This window comes from Ictalurus furcatus, chromosome 24 (assembly GCF_023375685.1).
Source record: "Ictalurus furcatus strain D&B chromosome 24, Billie_1.0, whole genome shotgun sequence".
Taxonomy (NCBI): Eukaryota; Metazoa; Chordata; class Actinopteri; order Siluriformes; family Ictaluridae; genus Ictalurus; species Ictalurus furcatus.
Genome location: NC_071278.1, coordinates 11,682,922 through 11,704,246, shown reverse-complemented (window position 1 = coordinate 11,704,246; position 21,325 = coordinate 11,682,922). Strand labels below are relative to the sequence as shown.

At 39.1% G+C, this 21,325-nt stretch overlaps 2 protein-coding genes across 3 annotated transcripts in view; one reads left to right on the top strand and one right to left on the bottom strand.

The window, feature by feature from the left end:
• mafk (v-maf avian musculoaponeurotic fibrosarcoma oncogene homolog K) overlaps nucleotides 1–2,754 on the top strand; it is a 16,789-nt gene extending 14,035 nt beyond the window's left edge. For both annotated transcript variants that reach the window (XM_053612398.1, XM_053612399.1), the window contains one exon: nucleotides 1–2,754. This exon is cut by the window's left edge. The gene's annotated coding sequence lies outside the window, so the exon portion shown is untranslated.
• The window catches only part of tmem184a (transmembrane protein 184a), a 31,771-nt gene continuing 12,454 nt past the window's right edge, over nucleotides 2,009–21,325 (bottom strand). Inside the window, exons 4-9 of the mRNA XM_053612397.1 lie at nucleotides 20,997–21,087; nucleotides 15,764–15,839; nucleotides 13,950–14,041; nucleotides 13,623–13,792; nucleotides 9,037–9,234; nucleotides 2,009–4,854 (exon numbers count right to left, since the gene is read on the bottom strand). Coding sequence (XP_053468372.1) covers nucleotides 4,622–4,854; nucleotides 9,037–9,234; nucleotides 13,623–13,792; nucleotides 13,950–14,041; nucleotides 15,764–15,839; nucleotides 20,997–21,087 — 860 coding nt within the window. The 3' untranslated portion in view covers nucleotides 2,009–4,621. The remainder of the gene's footprint in view (nucleotides 4,855–9,036; nucleotides 9,235–13,622; nucleotides 13,793–13,949; nucleotides 14,042–15,763; nucleotides 15,840–20,996; nucleotides 21,088–21,325) is intronic.

The window sequence follows — 21,325 nt, the reverse complement described above, 5'->3', positions numbered from 1 at the left end:
TTTCCTCCATGAGGCTGATTGGCATTTCCAAGTTGTCCGTAGTGTGTGAACGTACGTGCGATTGTGCTCTGCAATGGGTTGAGCCACCCCCTCCAGGTTTCTCATTTTCAACCCCACCTTCCCTGCGATCGACTCCAAGCTCCCCTGCGAACCCGTGTAGGATGAGCGGTATGGAAAATGAATGAAATGGATAGATATTCACCTGCTTTCCAGTATGTTTTTCTTTTATTTTTTTTTCCTCCTCGTCGGCGCCATAACGAATGGAAGGTAATCCATATTGGATATAGAGACGTGAGCTGTCTTGGCAGAAGTAACGCAAGTCCATTATTACCTGTATATTACAGATTCGCTATCGCCTCACGAACGAAAAAAAAAACCCCACCACACAAGAACAACGAGCGAACCCGAAGATCTTGACTTCTTTAATTTCGCATCGAGAATTCCGTCCGTTCAGAAAGCATTCCTACTGCTAGGTCACAAGAGGTGGCACTGCCGGTGTTGGGAACCCCGATGAAATGTTTTATGAATCGTAAATAATTCGAGACAGACTCTTGGGTAAAGACGATCCTGGTGTTTATGACGTGACTCGACGTGCAGCGTCCTTTCCGGAGCACGTGTCAGAATTAGGTTAACGTGACGCCTACAGTACATGGAAGTGCTCGTTCTGTCGATTGATTTCTTACAGAAATGACCAGTTGTGAGTTACACGTGCAATCAGGATTCTCTCTTACCCAAGTGACTATGACTGTTCCTTCTTCCCTCAGGGGGAAAATAAACCGTGCTGCTGTGTAGGCCGCTGCTAGCCCTGGCTCTGCGGCCTGCTGCTGTGCTTTTTGTGCATACTTATTATTTTGTACCTTTTCTCTATGTTTTATACGTCCTTTTCATATTCAAACGCTATTTAGGTTTGTTATTTTCTGCTGATCGTCTTTGTATTTTATACGGTTTTCGGGCAAGACCTGCATATCTTGGGAGAAGGATGAAGTTCAGAGATTTACACATTTATACTTATTTTTCCCCCCTTCTCTAATGTGTTTGACAATAGCTTACAATCTGCTTACAAAACCCTCCTTGCACATGTCTAATCAGTGAACATATCAGTGTTTATGGTGATCCAGTGCTCTTGCTTCTCAGATGCTGTTGTGGATTTATGCAAGTCACATTATCGTCTGTAAACAGGTGCAGGTCTAATTTCCGTTTTTTTCTTCTTCTAGGCTTTGTTGAGACTTACCATGCAGTTCTAAAGAAATGTCACAGTTAAATAGACATTTTCAACCCCCACACCTTTACTTTTGGATCATAAATGCATAATGGAAAAAAAGAAAAAAACAAAAGCCCAGAAATTCCCCAGCCCCATGCTTGCTCCCCCACTTCCTATTCCATAGAAGGAGTTAATTTTCCCCCTTCACTCTTTATCAGTTCCTCTTTATGAATTCCAGTTCAATTTGATCTTTTCCATGTAAAAAACAAACAAACAAACAAAAAAAAAAACCCCAAAACAAAACCATCCCTTGTTTGTGACTTGTACTGACCTCTAGTGGTGAGCTCTCAAAATGCTGTGAACAAATGCTGGTGAATCCGGTGAAGACACTGCATATCTTCTTGGACGAATGTGGCTTTGTTACTTTTCTGGACCAAAAAATAGAATTTATGTATTTTTGTTTGTCAGAACATTAAACACATCAAGGTTGCTCATAAGGCTGAGGATATTCTAATTAGGCCGTATTACAGTCGGAACAAGGGGACAGGAAATCCTCCAACATGGTCGCCAGTGTTCAGTTGGCCAGTTTGGATAGAGCGTGTAATTTAACGTTGGAGAAAAGACATTAACCTCCAATGAACTCCACTGACAGCTTAATTATGTGCGAACTCTTCTGTACCAGATTCTCTTCTCCATACAGCCCCCTTTTTCATTTCTCTCATCTCTTAGCATACCTGGAGATGCTGTTCTCACTAAGTGGGTACTTTTTTTTTTTTTTTGGTCTTCATATACTATGTATGCTGTATGTGGCCTTTTTTTCTGGCTGAACAAGTTAAATTATTCTATATTTTACATATGACTATATCTATTTTTTTGAAAGTATATATTATATACACGCTCAGCCAGTTCTTAAAGCTATTTACCATGAACGCACATAAAACTTTAACCAGTGCTCTTGAACACACTTGCCTAGAAACCCAGAGGAAAAACTCCATTAGGTATGGTATGCTGCTCCAAATGATCACCCTGTGCAGTAGCTGTCAACGTTAAGGTGGAATGAAAAGGTAACAGAGGAAGAAGTTGATATTCGAGAACAGCAGTGCCTATAAGGAGCTTGAGCTTGATACCGCTTTACGTACTGTAGGAAAGGAGAACGTAGCGGGACGTTTAAACGGCCAACCGCAGACTAAAGGTGTGGAAAGTTTTTAAACGAGGCGTAAATCCATACAATGATTGTAAATACAGACATGAAAGGCAGCAAACCTAGGCTTAGATTAAATCGTATCGTATGATTTACACCATTACAGAAATCTGTGTATATCTATTACACTTGAAAGTTGATATTTATTTTTGATTTGTGTAGTTTTTTTTTTTCCAAACCTCCTAAATTATTGTATTTACATTCATTTATTTACTTTCTGTCGATGAACTACCCTCATGTACAAATAAACTCATGCTTTTTTTTTTCCACTCTGGCTGAATATAAGAAAGTAAATTATTCCTGTACATAGTATGCAGTGTCCATTTTGTACTTTTCAATAAAGCTTCTTCGATTAACAAGCTGGCAGTGAGTGATTCATCACAAGGCACATCATAGGCCACGTCCCAATCCGAGCACGCCTACTATCCGTCCTAAATAGCATCCGAGATGAGAATTACTGTGTCCCAGATCGTAGTATGTTGAAATGAGGTACCCGGGTGGTGTACTATTTCCGGTAGCGTGGATCCGTGTACGCTAATATTTTCAGCTAATAATGCCCACAACTCCTTGCACAAAGGAGTGAGAAGGAGGAGTTTTGTGACGCCGAATTCAACCAGCAAAACGGTGGATTTCAGAGGAGTGTAAATGAAATACGGGAAAAAGCTGAAACGCAACAAGGAGTTTGTTTACAGCGACTGTGTGCATAACCAGGCAACAACGTTCTTGTCAGTTACATGATGTGTTCATATGTCCCAGTACTTACATACTCTTTGTTACACGCTCAAAACTATGTACATACTTTTAGTGCATAGTATAAGTAGATAGTAATAATGTAGACATCAAAAAAAAGAAAAAGCTGAAAAAAACCCCACACAAAACACATCTATCCCTCAGTTTCATTCGTTTGAAGTGAGCTTTTATTCGAATCCAGAAACGATCAACAGCGTCTTAACTTCATTTAAAGGATGTTATACTGTTTATACGTGACGAGCCCAGGTAAAACATTTCAAGAAGCATTCCAAATACTTTATGAACAAGGTGTACAAGAACTGACCGCCTTTAGAACCTAATTAAAGAGCCATAGTGATCGTTTGTCCTGTTTAAAAGGGTGCAACGTGAATAATAACTATTTATTCATAAATCGTTCGTCAAGGTTTGTCACAATATATACTGCTCATTTAAAAAATGTCCAGATTAATGATCTTTTTAAAAAGAAGTTAAAAATGTTTGAGTGAAACGAAGTGAAGCAACACCAGTGGATAGCGTTAATCAATACAACACATGAACTAATTATTCCTTTACAATAACATTATATTAACCTTTACATTTCCCATCATCACCCGTGCGACTAAATTATTATATACAAATTATTTACAATTAAAACAAACAAACAAACATAACTTCCTTGTATAATATAGCACAAGAGTGCTGAATTGTTCGGATAGGATTAGAGATGCTGAAGAGTGAGGTAAGAACAAAAATGACGAAGCTTCGTTGTCAGGTAAGACAAGTTCTTAAGCCATTCGTCGTGTCCTTGATGCAGGAGATATGAAGTGTTTCAAAGAGCCTAGGTAAACAGTTTGAAGTGCGGCGCTCCGAAACCAGGGCGTCTTTGAGAGATGCTTCCGTTCATCGGGAGACCGGATCCAAGGGCCGCCGAGTAAATACTTCAAAAAAGAGGCGCTCTGTGAAGTGTCTGTTCCAGCCCGTCAGAGCTTCCTCAACACCTCCTTCACGCTTAGGTTGTTCTGTAACACAGCCAGGAATCACACGGGATCCCAACAACATTGTCAGCTTGAACAGAGCGGGACGACGTACGAGCGGATCGATTAAGCAGTGACAAAACCTGCGATAACTGCGAAACCTGTGGCTCTTTTCTTGACAGTCGAGGGAACACAGATAATTCTGTTAATCCTTTTCTTGTAACCTAATGAAGTCACTGGAATTTGGTAGACGTTCGTTATTAACGTGCGTTTATAAGCGGGAGGCTGTAGAAGACCCGGATTAATCTGGGATTATGTAACCTTAGACGTCACACGTTATGTGGTCTGGAATATATCTGTGTGGGTTTGGAAGATGTTCTCTGTACCTGTGGTTCCCCTTTCCCCTATACATACACACATATATTACATACATACATATACAAACGCGCGCGCACACACACACACACACACACACACACACACACACACACACACACACACACACACACACTCTCTTTAGAGCTCATCGTCCGTGTCGATCAGGGTGATTTTGTCAGACTTCTTCGGGTTCTTGCTGACGGCAGGGCCCTGCTTGCCGTTCTGGCTCGGCTGCACCACCTCCTGCGTGGACTGCTGCGTGTACTGCTGGTAGGCTGGAGAGAAGTTGTGGATGGCGTCCTGCACCATGTCTCCAGGATTGATGGTCTCTTTCAGTCCGCTGGAGATGCTGTGCATGGGGGCGACATTATCTATAAAGAAAAAGAATAATTCCTATTAATGATGTAAAAATATATCTAGAGACCTTTTAAATACACCTTGCACAATCTGCAAAATGTTCATTTTAATATGAGTTTTTTTTATTTAGTGCTGTCCTGAATAAGCTACTTAACATAACAGATGTTTACATATAGTCTACAAGACACAACAATAACTGAATTTACACAAATGAACCAGTTCAAAAGTTTACACACGCTTGATTCTTAATACGGTGTGTTGTTACCTGGATGTTTTTATGTTTTGTGATAGTTTTTGTGTTCACAAGTCCCTTGTTTGTACTGAACAGTTAAACTGCCCACTGTTCTTCAGAAAAATCCTCCAGGTCCTGCACATTCTTTGCTTTTCCAGCATCTTCTGCATATTTGACCCCCTTTCCAACAGTGACTGTATGATGTTGAGATCCATCTTTTCACACTGAGGACGACTGAGGGACTCGTACACGACTATTACAAAAGGTGCAAACATTCACTGATGATCAAGAAAGTAATACGATACATTAAGAGCCAGGGGGGTGTAAACTTTTCAACAGGATGATCGGTGTAAATTGTTATTATTTTGTTTAAAGAATTTTTTTCCACTTAGTCCCACCCTTCAGAAGCTACAGAAGATATTTACATGTTTCCCAGAAGACAAAATAGTAACAATTTAACTGATCATCCTGTTCAAAAGTTTACACCCCCTGCCTCTTAAGGTAGTGTGTGTCTTTTTTAAAAATTGACATTTTGCAGATTCTGCAAGCCGTATGTAAACTTAGGACCGCAACTGTATATATTTAAAAAAGGCTTACAACCCCGTTACATTAAGAAATGAAAAACAATGCAATGACAAATTTCATCTTATGTGCAGGTATTTTCTGATGACCCATGGGCATAAAAACAAGTATAGACAGGTAAAGTGCAACTGAAAGGCATATGACGTTATAAACCTTCTTTCTTTTTTACTATTATGAAACCCACGATTTACTGTCTGCATTTTATACGACCTTTCTAAAAATCTAATCTGTCCTCACAGTCACAAAAGGTTCTGCCACACGTGAGTTACAATGCATTATTTTCAGTTTTGTGAGCAGGTTCTGCCAGGAGCACGGCCACACTCTGACCTGACTGCTGTCAAAACAGAAGCTTGGATTAAAAAAACTAAATAAAAAAAAACCCCTTTTGAACCTTGTCCCAGTGCTCCCTGATGTGGACTCTCCTGCTTCACTTCTCTAATGTTAGAGATGTTCAGTGAGGAGAGAAAGAAAGGAAAAAAATTCCCCAGCCTTGCTGCTTCTGTGCACAGCTCATCTGTGGCTTTATAAAAGGATGTTACTCAGAGCAGTCTGGTGTGGTCGTAGATGAAGAGCTCTATCTCCATGCTACAGAAAATCATCATACCCCTTTGAAATAGTCACTTTTTTTTGTCTTGCAGCCTGAAATCAAAACCCATTAAAAATATGCTTTTTTGTTCCAGCTTTATTTACACATCCTGCCTTTCACGTAATGTAAAAAAAGGCAACAGTTCGGAAAACGTTAAAAAAAGAGAACTAGAATAACAGAGTTGGAAACGTGATCAGTCCCATGATTTAATACTTTAAAAAGCTACCTTTTGCTTTAATTAAAGCCATCAGTCTGTTTGGATATGTCTCTATTAGCTTTGTGCATCTAGATCAGGGAATATTTGCCCATGTAGAATTGTTCGAGTTCAGTCAAATTTCGTGGTGAGCGGCGATTGACTGCTGTCTTCAAGTCTGTCCACAGATTTTCAATTGGATTTAGGTCAAGGCTCTGACTTGGCCACTCAGGACATTCACCTTCCTATCCTTAAGCCACTGCGTACTTTTTTTTTGGCGGTGTGTTTAGGGTTGTTGTTGTACTGGAAGGTGAACCATCTGCCCATCTTCAGCTGTCTAGCAGAGAATCGCAGGTTTTCCTCAAGAATTTGGGTGTACTTGGCAGCATCCATTTTCCCTTCAATCCTGACCAATTGCCCAGTCCCAGATGAAGAGAAACACCCCCACAACATAATGTTACCACCACCATGCTTCACAGTAGGTATGGTGTGTTTTGGGTGGTGTGCTGTGTTTAGTTTTCACTAAACAGAACGCTTGCAGTTCAATCTTGGTCTCATCTTACCATAAAACCTTTTGCCACATGGCATTAGAATCTATTTTTGTTGTTGTTGTTTTTTTTTGCAAAGTGCAAACGAGACTCTGTGTGGCCCTTTTTCAGAAGATGCTTCTTTCTTGCCACCCTGCCATACAGGCCAGCTTTGTGTAAAGCTTGTGAGTTTGTTGTCACATGTACAGACCGACCAATCTCAGCCTTAAGTCCTTCAAAGTTGCCATTGGCCTCTTGGTAGCAACCCTGATCAAGATCCTCCTGGCTCGGTCCTATAGTTTGGCAGGACGGCCCGATCTAGGCGAGGTGTTGGTGGTGCCATACACTTTCCACTTCTTAATAATGCTTTGAATGGTACTCAGAGGGATAGTTAAAGCCTTCAAAATCCTTTGTGCCGTTCCAAAACTTTGTCCCAGAGCCCTTTTGAAAGCACCTTTCCAACCATGGTGTATTCTTTGCGTTGCCATGCACCGTTAGTAATGGAATCCTCATGGTTTTCTTATGAAGTGATCAAAACCCCTGTAGCTGATGTCAGGTGTGGGGCAATTAGCACGGTGTGTGATCTGGGAAGTTGACTGGGAAGTTGTACCTGAGCAAGTTTATAATGGTTACTCTGTTACTCTGATCACGTATCCAAACCAGGTATTTCACTAATTAAATTTGAATAATTGTTCAAAAAGGAAAAAATAAAAAAGAAGTTATTTTCACTTGGATATCGAAGGTTATAACGTGTAAATACAGCTGGTAAAAGTTGATTTAATTTATTTTAATTTCCAGGGTGTAATGTGACAAAAGGTAAGGATTTTGACAGGGTATGATGATTTTCTATACTCACTGTAAGCGCATTTTGATCTCGCTGTTGATGAATGAGCGATCGGACAAAATAAATAAATAAATAAATAAAATCACTGCTACCATGACGATACCGCCATCTCTTCTTCTGCCCTCTAGTGGACCACAGGGAGTCCTTACACTCCTGAGATCAGTGTAGAGGACTGCTCAATTATTTCAGTATAGTGTGTGTTTGAGGGTCAGAAGGTGGTGTGAGACGTGCAGTGGAAAGGGGTTAAGTCTGGGTCAACACACTCACTCACTCACTGAGCTTCAGCCTGCTGTTGGTTTGCCTCGGGAGAAAAAGGATAGGCCCAGACAAAAACATGCTCCTCCACTGCCTTCTTCTGACCTTTTCCCCAGCAGCAAAAGGTCAGTAGATCAGTCGAAGTGTTACCTTCTTACCTTCAGGGTCCAGTTTTAGCCAGATTTTAAGTTACACGTAGGCATGTGGCATCACACTGGGCTGCTAATCGAGGAGTTTAAAAGCAAAGCGCTCGTATATTAAGCTGTAATAATAATTTACCAACAGAAAATCCCTTTCATTTGCAAACGACATCAGCTTCCCCACTTTTTGAGATTTCAATCTTTGGCATTCAAAGCCCACACAGACAGACCCAATGAAATGGAGAATTTGAGCTGTATTTCATGCAGAATGCACTGAATCATAATACAGGTCTAATGAAGTGCTTAACATTCAGGGGCCACGATGTCATTAGAGCGGAGATTGGAGAATATTAAATAGAAATTTTCTGCACAACCCGAAACCTTGCACACTGCCAAATAGGACTGAGGGTTCAAACAAAGGTGCTTTTAAAACTCTTGGCAGTATAAAGGGGGGGACATGAAAAGGCCCCACTCTCCAAAAGCAGTTTCTTCTTTGTCTGCTTCCTCACCCACATACTAAGACTGAATCTAAAAGCTAAAAAAAAACAACAAAAAAAACCCTCAGTGTCTAAAATGGTATCAATTTATCTTTAACCTCAAATGAATTGTTCTTATGCCACATGCTGTACCACAGATGTCTGTTTTTTTGGACTCTCCGTGCTTCAGAGGAGAGCTGATCTTTACAGAATTGCTCTGAACCCCTACTCCTGCCGTCTCCAGCTGCCCCACTGAGACGCATAACTCCGTGCCCATCTCCTCTGAAGTACCCTGGCAAGCCTTCTTTACAACAACAAAAGTGTAAACTCAGAAAGGTAGACAGATGGCTAGCATGCCAACCTGGAGCTTGGCTCGTCTTCTCCTGGTATACGTCGTACGTGAAGGCGTAACGGAGTGCGATAGCAGCGAAGAACATTTCGATGCAAGTGATGAAATTCTGCCAGCCGGCTGCTACCGTCCCTGCGCCCACCTCGTACCCGTCTATAAACAATGCTTCTGGGATCACACCACAGCGCTCTAGGATGGCCAGGATCATGCCTGGAGAAACGGGCAAGAAATGGTTTGTTATTAATTCATCATCATGCCATATATCTGCTGAAGTTTAACCCTTTCAAGCATATTTGTACACATATCCAGATTCTACTGATTCTTTCTTTTTTTTTTTTTTTTTTTACTTAAAATGGCATAATACGAATTTTGATTCTGTCTAAATAGTAAAAATCAATTGGATTATCCACAAGTTAAAAAAGGCTAAAACGGTATTCTTGAAATATATCAAATAAATAAATCTTTCCATGTCCAATAATGTCAACATTCAGATCTAAAATATGTAATGAAGACAAAATATTTGCACAATGTAATGAGGAAAAGAAAGAACCCAGAAGAAAAAAAAAAAACCCAGAAGCCACTAGATTTTAAAAAAAGTGGAGTCTGATACAAAACATTTTACTTAGATTTTTTTTTGTTATTTATTTTTTATAGCCCATACAGGAGTTTTTTTATTTTATTTTATTTTATTTTTATATAGTCCGTACAGGAGTTTTTGTTTTTGTTATTTATTTTTTATATATAGTCCGTACAGAAGTTTTTTTTATTTTGTTTATTTTTTATATATAGTCCGTACAGGAGTTTTTTTTTTGTTATTTATTTTTATATATAGTCCGTACAGGAGGTTTTTTTTTGTTATTTATTTTTTATATATAGTCCATACAGGAGGTTTTTTTTTGTTATTTATTTTTTATATATAGTCCGTACAGGAGTTTTTTTTTTGTTATTTATTTTTTATATTCAGTCTGTCTATATTTTTTTTGTGCATTTTTGTGGAGCAGTACTTGAATTGGCAAAATTGCAATTGCATGAAATCGTTTCGCAGTGATGTTTGTTGGTAAATGACACCTTTTAGCTGTACTCGTGTTCGACGCATGTGAATCAAAGAGGGATTTGTGATGATGTCACGTGATGCGTCTCCGCCCAAATCTGCTGAAACTCTGCCGCAATTTTAAAAAAATGCAAGCGTCTCAGAATATTGCGGATTTTGCGTTCATTTCTGCGATCGCAAAGTCCTGGGAGGGACTGAATATATTATGTAGGAAGTTACTAAAGATTGAGAGCAATAAATAGTCTAGAAAGCTACAGAAGTTCTGAGAACTCTACAAAAGTGGAGATCTGTCGAAATGATTTGCGTCTCGCACAACTTGATTTTCACAACACTAATACGTTCAAATATATGGTACTGAAGGCTGATTTTCATTGCCCTCTCACAATTACTCTACTATATCGTCCTCCTAAGGCTCAACCGGCCTTTTTGCCCACCGAACTCTGTGGACTGCTATCTCTTGCCTGCGCTTCGTCATCACGTGTCCTCCTGCTTGGTGACTTTAATATTCATTTAATATACAGTGTGCTCCAACTCATCTCAACTATTGTCTGTTTTCCACTGTTTCAATCTGACTCGACGTGACTTTTCCTACTCACACCCATGGCCATACTCGTTATTTAATCTGTACATCTGGGTTTGATATTGCTTCAATCTCCTCTTGACCCCGGCATCTCTGATCATAAACTCATTGAATTTAGTCTCAGTCTACCTGCTCAAACGAAATGCAGTAACACAATGATACCCTATAGGCACCTTAAATCTGTTGACGCCACATTACTCTCTGCTTCCATTGCTTCCTCTACAATATCTGATGTTTTTGATATCTCTTGTCCTTCAACAATACTCCAAAAATACTCTGCTGTTATTTTCTCAAATTACTCCTCTGTTATTTCTGATAAGACTAGGCCGGTCCCCTCCTCCCACACTTCCCCCTGGTATACACCTGAGCTCTGGGCCTTAAAAGTGATTGGTAGACGCCTCGAGTGGCTTTATTGGAAAACTGGTCTTACAGTTCACCACCTAGCTCTCACTGATCACCTCAACACATTCAAAACTGCTCTGAACTCTGCGTGGTCCATCTGTGCTTCCACAATAATCAATAAAGCAAGCAATAGGCCTAAGGTTTTGTTTGACACAGTAAATAAGCCTCACCCAACCTCCTCTTTACCCAAGCTCATGATGTTCACACATATGAAAAGCTCTGTAGCCCTTTCCGGAATTATTACCGGGAAAAGTTGAATGCTGTCTGCCTTTGCCTTTGTCTTTAAAAGCAATGCCTCAGATTTGAGTTTTCTGCCTGACCACTCTTTTTAACAGTTATCTCGCTTTACTCCTACGAGACCCTCTTCTATCAGTGACATAATACTGAAATCCAGTTCTTCATCTTGCCACTTTGATCCTGCTCCTACGTTTTTCCACAAAACGCTGTCGTTCTATCCTTTCTGCACCTACTTCTCACTTTATAAACAGATCATTAACTTGCGTTTCTCTCCCTCTACCACTTAAAACTGTGGCAGTGACTCCACTTCTTAAAATACTTAACTTGGACCTACTGTTCTTTCTAATTTTCACCCCATCTCTAACTTACCGTTCATTTCCAAAATACTGGAAAATACGGTTGCCTCCCAGCTCCAATCTTTCCTTGCTCAAAATAATCTCTTTGACCTCCTTTCAATCTCGCTTTCTTCGTCTTCACGGCACTAAAACTGCCCTCGTAAGGGTTGTCAATAACCTATTACTCCTAGTTCTCTATCTATTCTTCTATTACTTGGTCTTAGTTCTGCCTTTGATACCGTCTGTCATGACTTGCTTCTCTCGCGCCTCTCGGATATCGGTGTCACGGGTGCTGCTCTTTCCTGGCTTAATTCTTATCTCACGGAGAGACACTTTTACATTTTTATGCAGGATTATCAGTCGCCTACAGTCTCTCTGAAATTAGGTGTCCCTCAGGGATCGGTTTCAGTTACCACTGTTATGCTGATGACATTCAAATCTATACAGCTTGTAGATCTGCTCCTGCTCTCCAGACTATCAGCATGTGTCAATGAAATAAAAGGATGGCTTAACTCCAACTTTTTAAAACTGAACATGGACAAAACTGCGATCATTATTATTGGAACACCAACACACACTAAAAATATCCTTTATGACATTACTGGTGACATTGATAGCACTGCCATTAAACCATCTAGTACTGTAAAACCTTTAGGCATCATCTTTGATCCCTCCATCACCTTTGAAGCTCATATAAACTCCGTTTCTAAAACTGGTAAAAATTCTTTTCACCTGTGTCGCATTGCTCGCTTCTGTCCCTTCATTACCCTCAAAGACACTGAAACACTGGTTCATGCATTTACATCCTCATGTCTTGACTACTGCAATGCACTCCTCATTGGTTTACCTGCTAATTCTATTGCTAGGTTGCTATATATTCAAAACTCTGCCGCTTGACTTCTTACACATACCAAGCGCTCAGCTCACATTACTCCAGTCCTGTCTGAACTGCACTGGCTACCGGATTCGTTTAACATTAAATATAAAATAATCCTTCTTACATTTAAATCACTTCATGGTTTGGAACCTCGCTATCTTAGTGCACTGCTTCTCTGCTACAACCCACCCCGCTCTCTCAGCTACTTGGGCTCGGACTCCTCTCTGTCCCTAGATCTCGACTCTCTACCATGGGTGGCAGGTCTTTCAGTGTTATAGCACCCAAGATCTGGAATTCACTCCCTCGGACTCTTCGCAGCATCACATCCATCTCCGAGTTCAAATCCCAACTTAAAACGTATCTGTTTTCTCAGTGATGTCTGTCCTAATGTGTTGCTATGCATTTTCTCTCAGTGACTGTACTGTCTGTTCTATGTTTTTCATTTTTTTGTGTTTCATTGTTTTTCACATTTTGTGTTGTTTATGTTTTATTGATATTGTAAAGCGTCCTTGAGCTCTGGAAAGGCACTATATAAATTAAACATATTATCATTATCAAGTGATTTGCATTTTATATTTACCTGAAATATTAAAGAGAGTCTAATCGATTGTCCATGAATGGACGCTGATACATGAAAGAGGCCTCATTAAAACATTTTTAAGCAAATCAGATTTGACTCCAGAACCCTCGGAGTTTCTCTTATGTTAACAGTGACATACAAAACAAGTTATGAGTTTGTTTTTTGGACAGATTTAACAGATTTTTGACGGCTGCCTGTGGAAAGGCAACATAAATAAAATCAGTTCAGAATTATCAACACAAGGTTTGTATCCCTCTGATAAAGCCTGGATGGACCTACCAACAGCGTGTTACACAGAGAGCAATTATCTGAGATTGATTAGTCTTTTCAGCCACCGTGTTGAGTGGCTTTCAAATTAAGATTGCTGTGACTAATTACTTAACCAGCTGTTAACGCTACTAGCATCCCACAACATGAGGACACTCAAGTAGTAGGAGTCTGAATGTCCAGGTCCTCAAGAGAATCTGTTTGTTAGGTGCATATTTCAGATGATCCCCCCTATGCTTCTTTCACCTCTGTTTTAAACCGTTACCCACCTTGCCAGAAGGAGAGGAAGATGACCGATTTGATGGTCAGGAACTTGAGCACAGGTTCAAAGGGTCTCAGAAGGTCACTGGTGGCTGAGTAGAAGAGGAAAAGCGCGTAGAGTGCCAGACTCACAGAGACGTTGTAGATGATCGTAATGTAAAGGTAGCCTCCGTTGACGCTATAGGAAGACACAGCTTTTAGAAGAAGTTTGTGTTTTGCCTCATTTTTGCTTTACTTAAATATAGCACTGATCTGTTCACAATATAAAGCATGTAATTAGCACCGTACTGGATTATGATACATCAAGTAAAATGTAAGAACGAACAAAAACTCACTTAAAATCTCCATCGTGATATTTGCCAAAGGCTTGTAGGAAGATAGTGATGATGGCCATGATGGGTTTCACCACACAGAACTGAAGTGTGGCCTAGATGACAATCAAAACTGAGCATTATTGAATGCAAAGGATGTTCAAAACCTAATCCTGGTAGTATACTGATATTAGGGGTGTAACGAGACATCGACGCAAACACCATGTGTATCGTAGAAATGTGCAATGATTTCACATTGGGGAAATCAGCATTCTATTAAATTATGCATGCAATGCAGTTGCACTGTTTGAAAACTGGGGTCCCAATCTGTGAATCCCATAAAGTTAAAATTTATATATCGAGCACGCATGATATGTTATACAGTTACACAACCATTTCATAACAGTTAAAAAGAGCTCTTCAGTAGCTTGCAAACACTAAAGGCTGCAGAAGTGGGGCATTTTAGCCGACTTTGGAGCTCTAGTCGTGTTATGGGGCTCATTATGCTTCGGCTGATTGTTTGCCCCAGATCGGACACTTTGTTCATGCAAAACATTTATTTTTAAGATACAGGAAGGTGAGCCTGCAGTATATTTTGTTTAATATTAAACCTCTATTCAGGGCAAGTTTTGAATGATTGCGTTTTATACAGACATTGTATTACATTGTTTATGATTCAGAAATAAACAAAAGAAAGGAGTCTTTTCAGTCATCAGTTTGCTTCACTTGATTTTGTTCGAAATATTCCAAGAATCAAACCGCGACCGGAGTGTATTGTTACACCCTTAACTTATACTGCTTAAAATGTTCCAGTGTTTGTGGGTCAGTATTGTTTGGTGCGATTTGAACATGCACCAAGGCAATAATTATGCGGCTTTAACAGCTCACGACTCGTACATGCAGGCAGGACTGCAATACCAAGTTAATTAAAAAGAACTCCCTAATCAAAAACGTCTACTCAATGAAAAACAGAAATGGGGGGAAAAAAAAAAAAGCCCCCTCACTCAGTATGCTTCGACCGAGCTCATGTCTGAACACATCGCAAGGAGCTGCTTTGAAAAACGGCCACGTAGCCGTCCAGTCAAAGAGAACCATGTGTTTAGCAGTTTCCATTTTTCTATCTAAAAAAAAGTTCATTTCACAGACTATTCACTGTTTTGAAGACGGAGCTCTCAAATCCAATTTCCATCAGCGTTATGCTCAGAGTGCTGGGAGCGTCTCCGTTCCCTTTGCAGACAGCCTCACTCTGACAACTCCTATTATCTCTCTGTGTTTATTACCAAGTTGATCATACCTAGTCCTCATTGTTTTTCTTCTTGAACTTTTTCTGTTGGATGTTATTTGAAGGAAAGTGGACCAAAAAAAACAAAAACAAACCCTATTGTGTGGCTGCTGCTTTATGATTTAGAAGAAAACAGGTTCTATGATAGTTTAGGTGACAGGATATCCCAAGGCAAACATTTCTGCACTGTTTTCATTTTTCATTCTGAGGAAAAACAGAATTGAATGTCGCTGGTTTCTGGCATTTGAATATAGTCATGAATCCTCTTCAATTTCGCCTGTGGCATTTTTCAACAAAGAGCGCATATCAAGAGGCAGACCACCTCTGAAGATTACATATCTGTGTTTGCACTCGGGTGGCTGTTGAACGATGCATAAAACTTAATTCAGCTCTTAGAGGATCATAACACGTAACCTACAAGGTGCTTAACCTTCAGTGGCCGTGATGTTATTACCAGTGATCGTGGTAGCAAATGAAATGTACAATATTCACAGTAGGGTGCACGCTACACCATGCAGATGGTTCTTTCATCATCAAGTAGAAAAACAAAACAAACCTGTTTGCAGAATCTTAAAAAGCCAATAGAATAACTCATTCCAGCCAGACAGCAGGTGCCATACATGCAGCTTGACCTATGGGGAAAACAGAAAGTAAGACACAGCTGAAATAAATGACATGTAGGTGAGGTGGTAGATTTCTAGGAAAGCTTGGTTTGGATGATCAAAAGGCGGCTACTTCTTTGCTTTGTCTGTACCGTGTCATTAATATGAACATGATTTAACAGGTAATATTAACCTTTCATTGCAGGAACACCTTTACACAGCAAAAATTACAATATCAAGAAAGTTAAAAAAAAAAGGAAGAAAAAAAGCCTTGTTTCTGGGAAATGAGTCTTAGTTTTAGTGTAAAAGAATAATAATCTTGTCAAACATGTTTTGCATTAGAAAGGTAATCTCATTTTAACAAAAAAATATCTAACTTCGTCTTCATAAGATCTTCCAGCTAATATCGAGCTAGATTTAATCAGGAACAAGCTACAACAAAGGTTTGCATACTCTCCCAGCAGAGGAACAAGATTATTTTCCTTACTTTAAGACTAAGACCACTTGCACACTTCAATTTTTCAATGAAGCAGCTGTGTCATGGTTATGTGGAAATACACTCCGAACCATATTACCCATCAGCCCCAGTATGTCACATGTCCCACTGATCACTCACACTTGTTCTGTGTTACCCCTAATAAACACCCCTATAGACGTTCTAGTTTTTCAGCACCCAACTGTCAAGCTTTTGTTGTTGTGTTCATGCGTCATCATGTGTGCTACAGTTGCTCTCATAGTTCGCATGTTTTCGCCTTGTGTCCATTGTTATGTTTATGGTTCTCGTTTTTTTTGCACTTTATTCAATAAAAATCTGCGCTTGCATCCGTCGCTTTCTACAATCATCGACACTATGTTGCGGAGTTTTTTCCCTGTTTTAATAAAAATGCTAAAAATAACAATGATTGTGGTGCCTTAATTTAAGACAAAGTTGCTGTTTGAAGGAATTGTGTCTTATTGAACTTTTTTTTTGTTGCTAATTATTAATCTTGGATTAAGGGATAAATTCAAATCAAGAGACCAAAATACTCAGTTTTAAGTAAGTCTATCTTGAATAACTGAGTTTTCATTGCTTGTAATAAGCACAACTTGCTTACATTTTGGCATTTAAAAAAAAAAATCTAGTTTAAAGATCCAATCGCATTTTTAGTCAATAGATATTTATGCTATTTTCAAGAATTCTTACCAAGTCGGTTTTGCTTACCCCATTGGCACATTTGTTTTGCATAATTTTAGTACACTTTAACAAGATTTAAGCATGTCTGGCTTGTTTCAAGAAAGGCATTTTTTGCAGTGTAGCCTTTTATTTAATCACAGCGACTAAAGAAAATCAATTTTCCTCCCTTACCTTTATGTGGGCAGATGGCAAAACAACATTAAAACGTTAAAAAGTTTTCTTACTTCCCCACTTTATATATAGTCGGAGCCAACAACATTCAAACCAAATGAAAAAGCCAACACATTATTATGCCGAATTTATAAAGAAAGTAAGAAAAAAAATAAAGTGTAGGGACAAACAAGCCGGGATGTTGGTTTGGGACATTTAGCACATCCCTTAACTGTAAATGAGCACGGATGTAGCCAATTTCCTTCCAAACAAAATGCTAATTAGTCCCCATCTGTGTATAACTGTAGTGATTCTGATTAGAGCAGAATAAATCCAGCTGTTCCTTTAGCACTCCTTTTGCTGGGTATTGCTTCTTAAAGTAAAGAGGGCTACAGGGAGCATTCAGAAGCCCTCAATGTAATATTATTAGAAAGGCACAAAACAGGAGGGGAAGAGAGAGAGAGAAAAAAAACCCCCACAACATTAAAAGCCTCAAACCAGGCTTCCCTAGAAATCTACCACCCTCCTGAGTTAGCATTTTAATCAATGTCTTTCAGGAGCACCTGGATATTACAGCCAGGTGTGTTAGATTAGGCAGGTCAATTTCACGATGATTCAGGAAGATTACGGTTGGTACGATTGTGAGTTGTGAGTGAGGCTAGAATCGAGTCAGTGTTTAAAACCCATGAGGACCTGTTTAAAGTGTATAAAGTGATGCTAAAGAAATTGTTGAGACTCTGGAGCGGGGGGAAAAAAGAAAAAAAAAAAAAAAAAAAGTTTGTGCTTCCTGTATCACAATGATATGATAAAATGATATGCTTACACAAACAGTGATGAGAAGAGGAGGTAATAAGGTATTGAACTTAACTTTTCAAGAAATGAACAAGAATATACAATGAAAAAGAGGAAAACACTCTAAAACTAAAAACAGTGAAAAAAAAAAAAGGTAACATGGTCTTCAAATAAACAGCATTCTTTGTTAACCGTCGCATCATCCGGGTGGATGCTATACCCTAGTGGTGGTTGAGTAGGCACAAATCACTCTCATTGGCTAGTGAGATTTGGCATGACAGCTCCTGACCTGGATGTAGAGACGCTCCTGAGAGCTCATCTCGAATAAAATAGCCGTTTGAGACTATCCAAACCTCGAATATGAATTACAAACCAATATACTAAGTAAGTAAGGAAGTAATAGAGAAGCACCGATACTAAATTTCTCAGCAGATACCGATAACCGATAATTCACAGTGATATTGGCCAATACCGATAGTTCTGCCTTCTTTTAAATGAAGAATAATTAATTCCACAATTCTGAAAGAAATGCAAATAAAAACTTTATTCTCTCCATTTCAACAAGTGGTTTCACAGTAACTGGTCTCAAACAGAAAACACATTACTCTAATTAACATTAACACATGAACTAAATTCTGAAGATTAAAGTAAGATTTCTCAACTTATTGAATGTTATTAATTCTTATTAACATTGACTGAATTCTAAAAAACCTCCTGTTAGTCTCACATTCACGCTCCACAAACAAAAGCATTTCTGCTTCATCGTGAGCAGGGCGGGGAAAAAATATTAGACTCGACGCCGAAACTCCCGCTTCACTGCCGCTCACTTCTGGTGTAAAATTTTTAGCATTGCAGAGATTACAAACTGCAGTTTTGTCGTCATTCCACACGAGACATCTTTACACACAGCAAGAATTGAATGCGTTTTCCTGCCCTCTTTTGATTGACAGGATATAATCGGCCCTGATCATTGGATGTTTTTAAACTATCGGCCGATGGCCCATAGCGGGAAAAATTGCCTTTTTTTTTTTTACTTGCTAGAGATGCACTGACGTATCAGCCGATAATCGGTGCATCTCTAGCAAGTAATTTCCACTACAAAGTACAAAACACTACAACTATACAGAGAACCATATCCAGAACGCTCTACAAAATTCACACCGCTGAAGTCTCTACTTCCTGGACAGGGAGCTGTCGATCCAAATCTCACTAGCCAATAAGAGTTAATCGCTGAACGTAAACTTGCAGCGCGGAAACGAAAACTCCAGCAGCGCATTCATAAACAATGATTAGGGTAAAGGAGTCTTAGAAAACTGTTAACAAAAGAACGCTGTTTATTTCAAGACCATGTTACAGTTTAAAGTTTCACGGTGTTTTTCTTCTCTCTCGTTGTATATTTTTGTTCGCTTCCTGAAACGTTACGTTCAAAACTTTCGGCACTAACTTAATTCCATACGCTAGTAGCAGTCTAGAAATGCAGTTTGAAACTTTTTAAATGAATGAGACTTTTAATGAATCAGTGGTGTTTAATGAAAACACCACTAATATGGGTACTTTCTCTAAACAAAAGGCCATTACATTAATCCAAAACTCCCAATGAATGGGTTTATTTGATCTTAAAGCCACATTTTTTTTTTTTACCAGCCTTACATTTGTGTGGTTGTTTCTCTTTAGTGAGAAGTGGGAAACGTTTGAAAACAGCTAGAACGTGCAAACCAGACAGATTCTTGAATCATACTGTAGTCCGGCCAGAATCTGACCTCAAGCTCAGTGTTATAACAGAGTGGATGGGATAAAGAACAGAAAGACGCGTGCAGGACGATCCCAGACCTCGGTCTGACTGAAAACCTGAGGTGTTGCCCGAAGTGCACTGTCGACCCGAGGCCCTTTCTCACGCTCACAGAGTTTGATTAATTTGCTAAGGGTGAAACAGAGGAATACTTTGATCATTTCTTTCCAACAAAATGAGTCAGATTTCTTGTTCATACCAAAATAACTAACCTGGTTTAATATTGATTTAAATGTTCATAGGCCATAGCAATCACTGTAATTGCAACATTCCTGACACCAAAGTACAGTTATACAATCAAACTACACCAGTGGTTCTCAAGGTCTGAAGAAGGGCGCAAATTGTTTTCAAGAAAAAACAAACAAAAAAAAAAACAAAACACACAGTCAGGGCATTATTTGGGTTCTCTGTATTTTATTGCTTTTCGAATATAATGTGTATAAATGAAAAACCCCAGGTTCCCTCTCCCTCTGCATTTTCTTTTTGCTGGGGAGAGGCGGAGCTTAGCGTGCCTTTTATCTAGTGGTCAGTGCAGACCAGTGTTGCCAATTTAGCGACTTTTTGCAAAAAAAAAAAAACACCCAACGACAAATCTAGCGACTTTTTGGACAAACCTTAGCAACTTTCCAAATGTCACTAGTACTGTAAGTGCAGACCATAAGTGTAAGTGCAGACCATTTACTGTCCTGCAAGCGTGAGGTCTTTCTTTCCTGCTGCACTCTCACCTCTCTCTGCGTCCACTCTGTTCAGTGAGGTGCCGAGAGCCGGAGATTTAACAATGTCATCGATAATGAGACGCACCCTTCGTCCCAATTTACATCATTCGCATACGTATGTTTTTAGAACGCAAGACGAATGTAATGCAACATGTTTTACATGTAAAATAGTCCACGTTATTACAGCCTAGTTCTCTCATTCAAAGTAGTTATAGTGTTTACAGACAGTTTATATCATTCATGTTCCATACCTGTCTGTTATATAGTTTTATAAAAGTTATTTTTTTAAAATCATAAAAAAAATTATGAAAAGTAATCAAAAAAAAAGTACAAAAAACACAAAAACAAAACAAAACAAAAAAATGTATCTATCAAAAACAGATTATAGATTAAGTTATTTATAGATAGATTTTATATAGAATAGATAACCATTATACTTGGTCTCCTCCAATATGGGGGGAGATGCCACATGATAGGGGAGGCTTGGGGGGGTCTTTAGTTACAAAGGGTTGAGAACCTCTGACCTACACTAACATTTCTCCGTCAAAATAAGAGAACGCACTTACGGAATCGGCTTTCCACGTATTTCGGCCATGATAGCGCTCTCTCCTCCTAGATACTCAAAGGACAGGCTCAGGAAGTTGTAGATTACAAAAGCTGAGAAGAACAAAATATTTATATCAGCAGCAGTTTCACAGATGTATTTAGAGAAAAAGGCAAATTATCTTCCTCTAGACACCCCAATACAGATCACATTAAAGAAAAGGTTTAATGTTTCGATTTAAAGAATTTAAACATAAGGCATCTTCTCTCTCACTCTCGTAGCGTATTAAATGAATCTAGAAAAAAAAAAATACTACATATGAAGTTACAATTAAAAAAAGGGAAATAATGT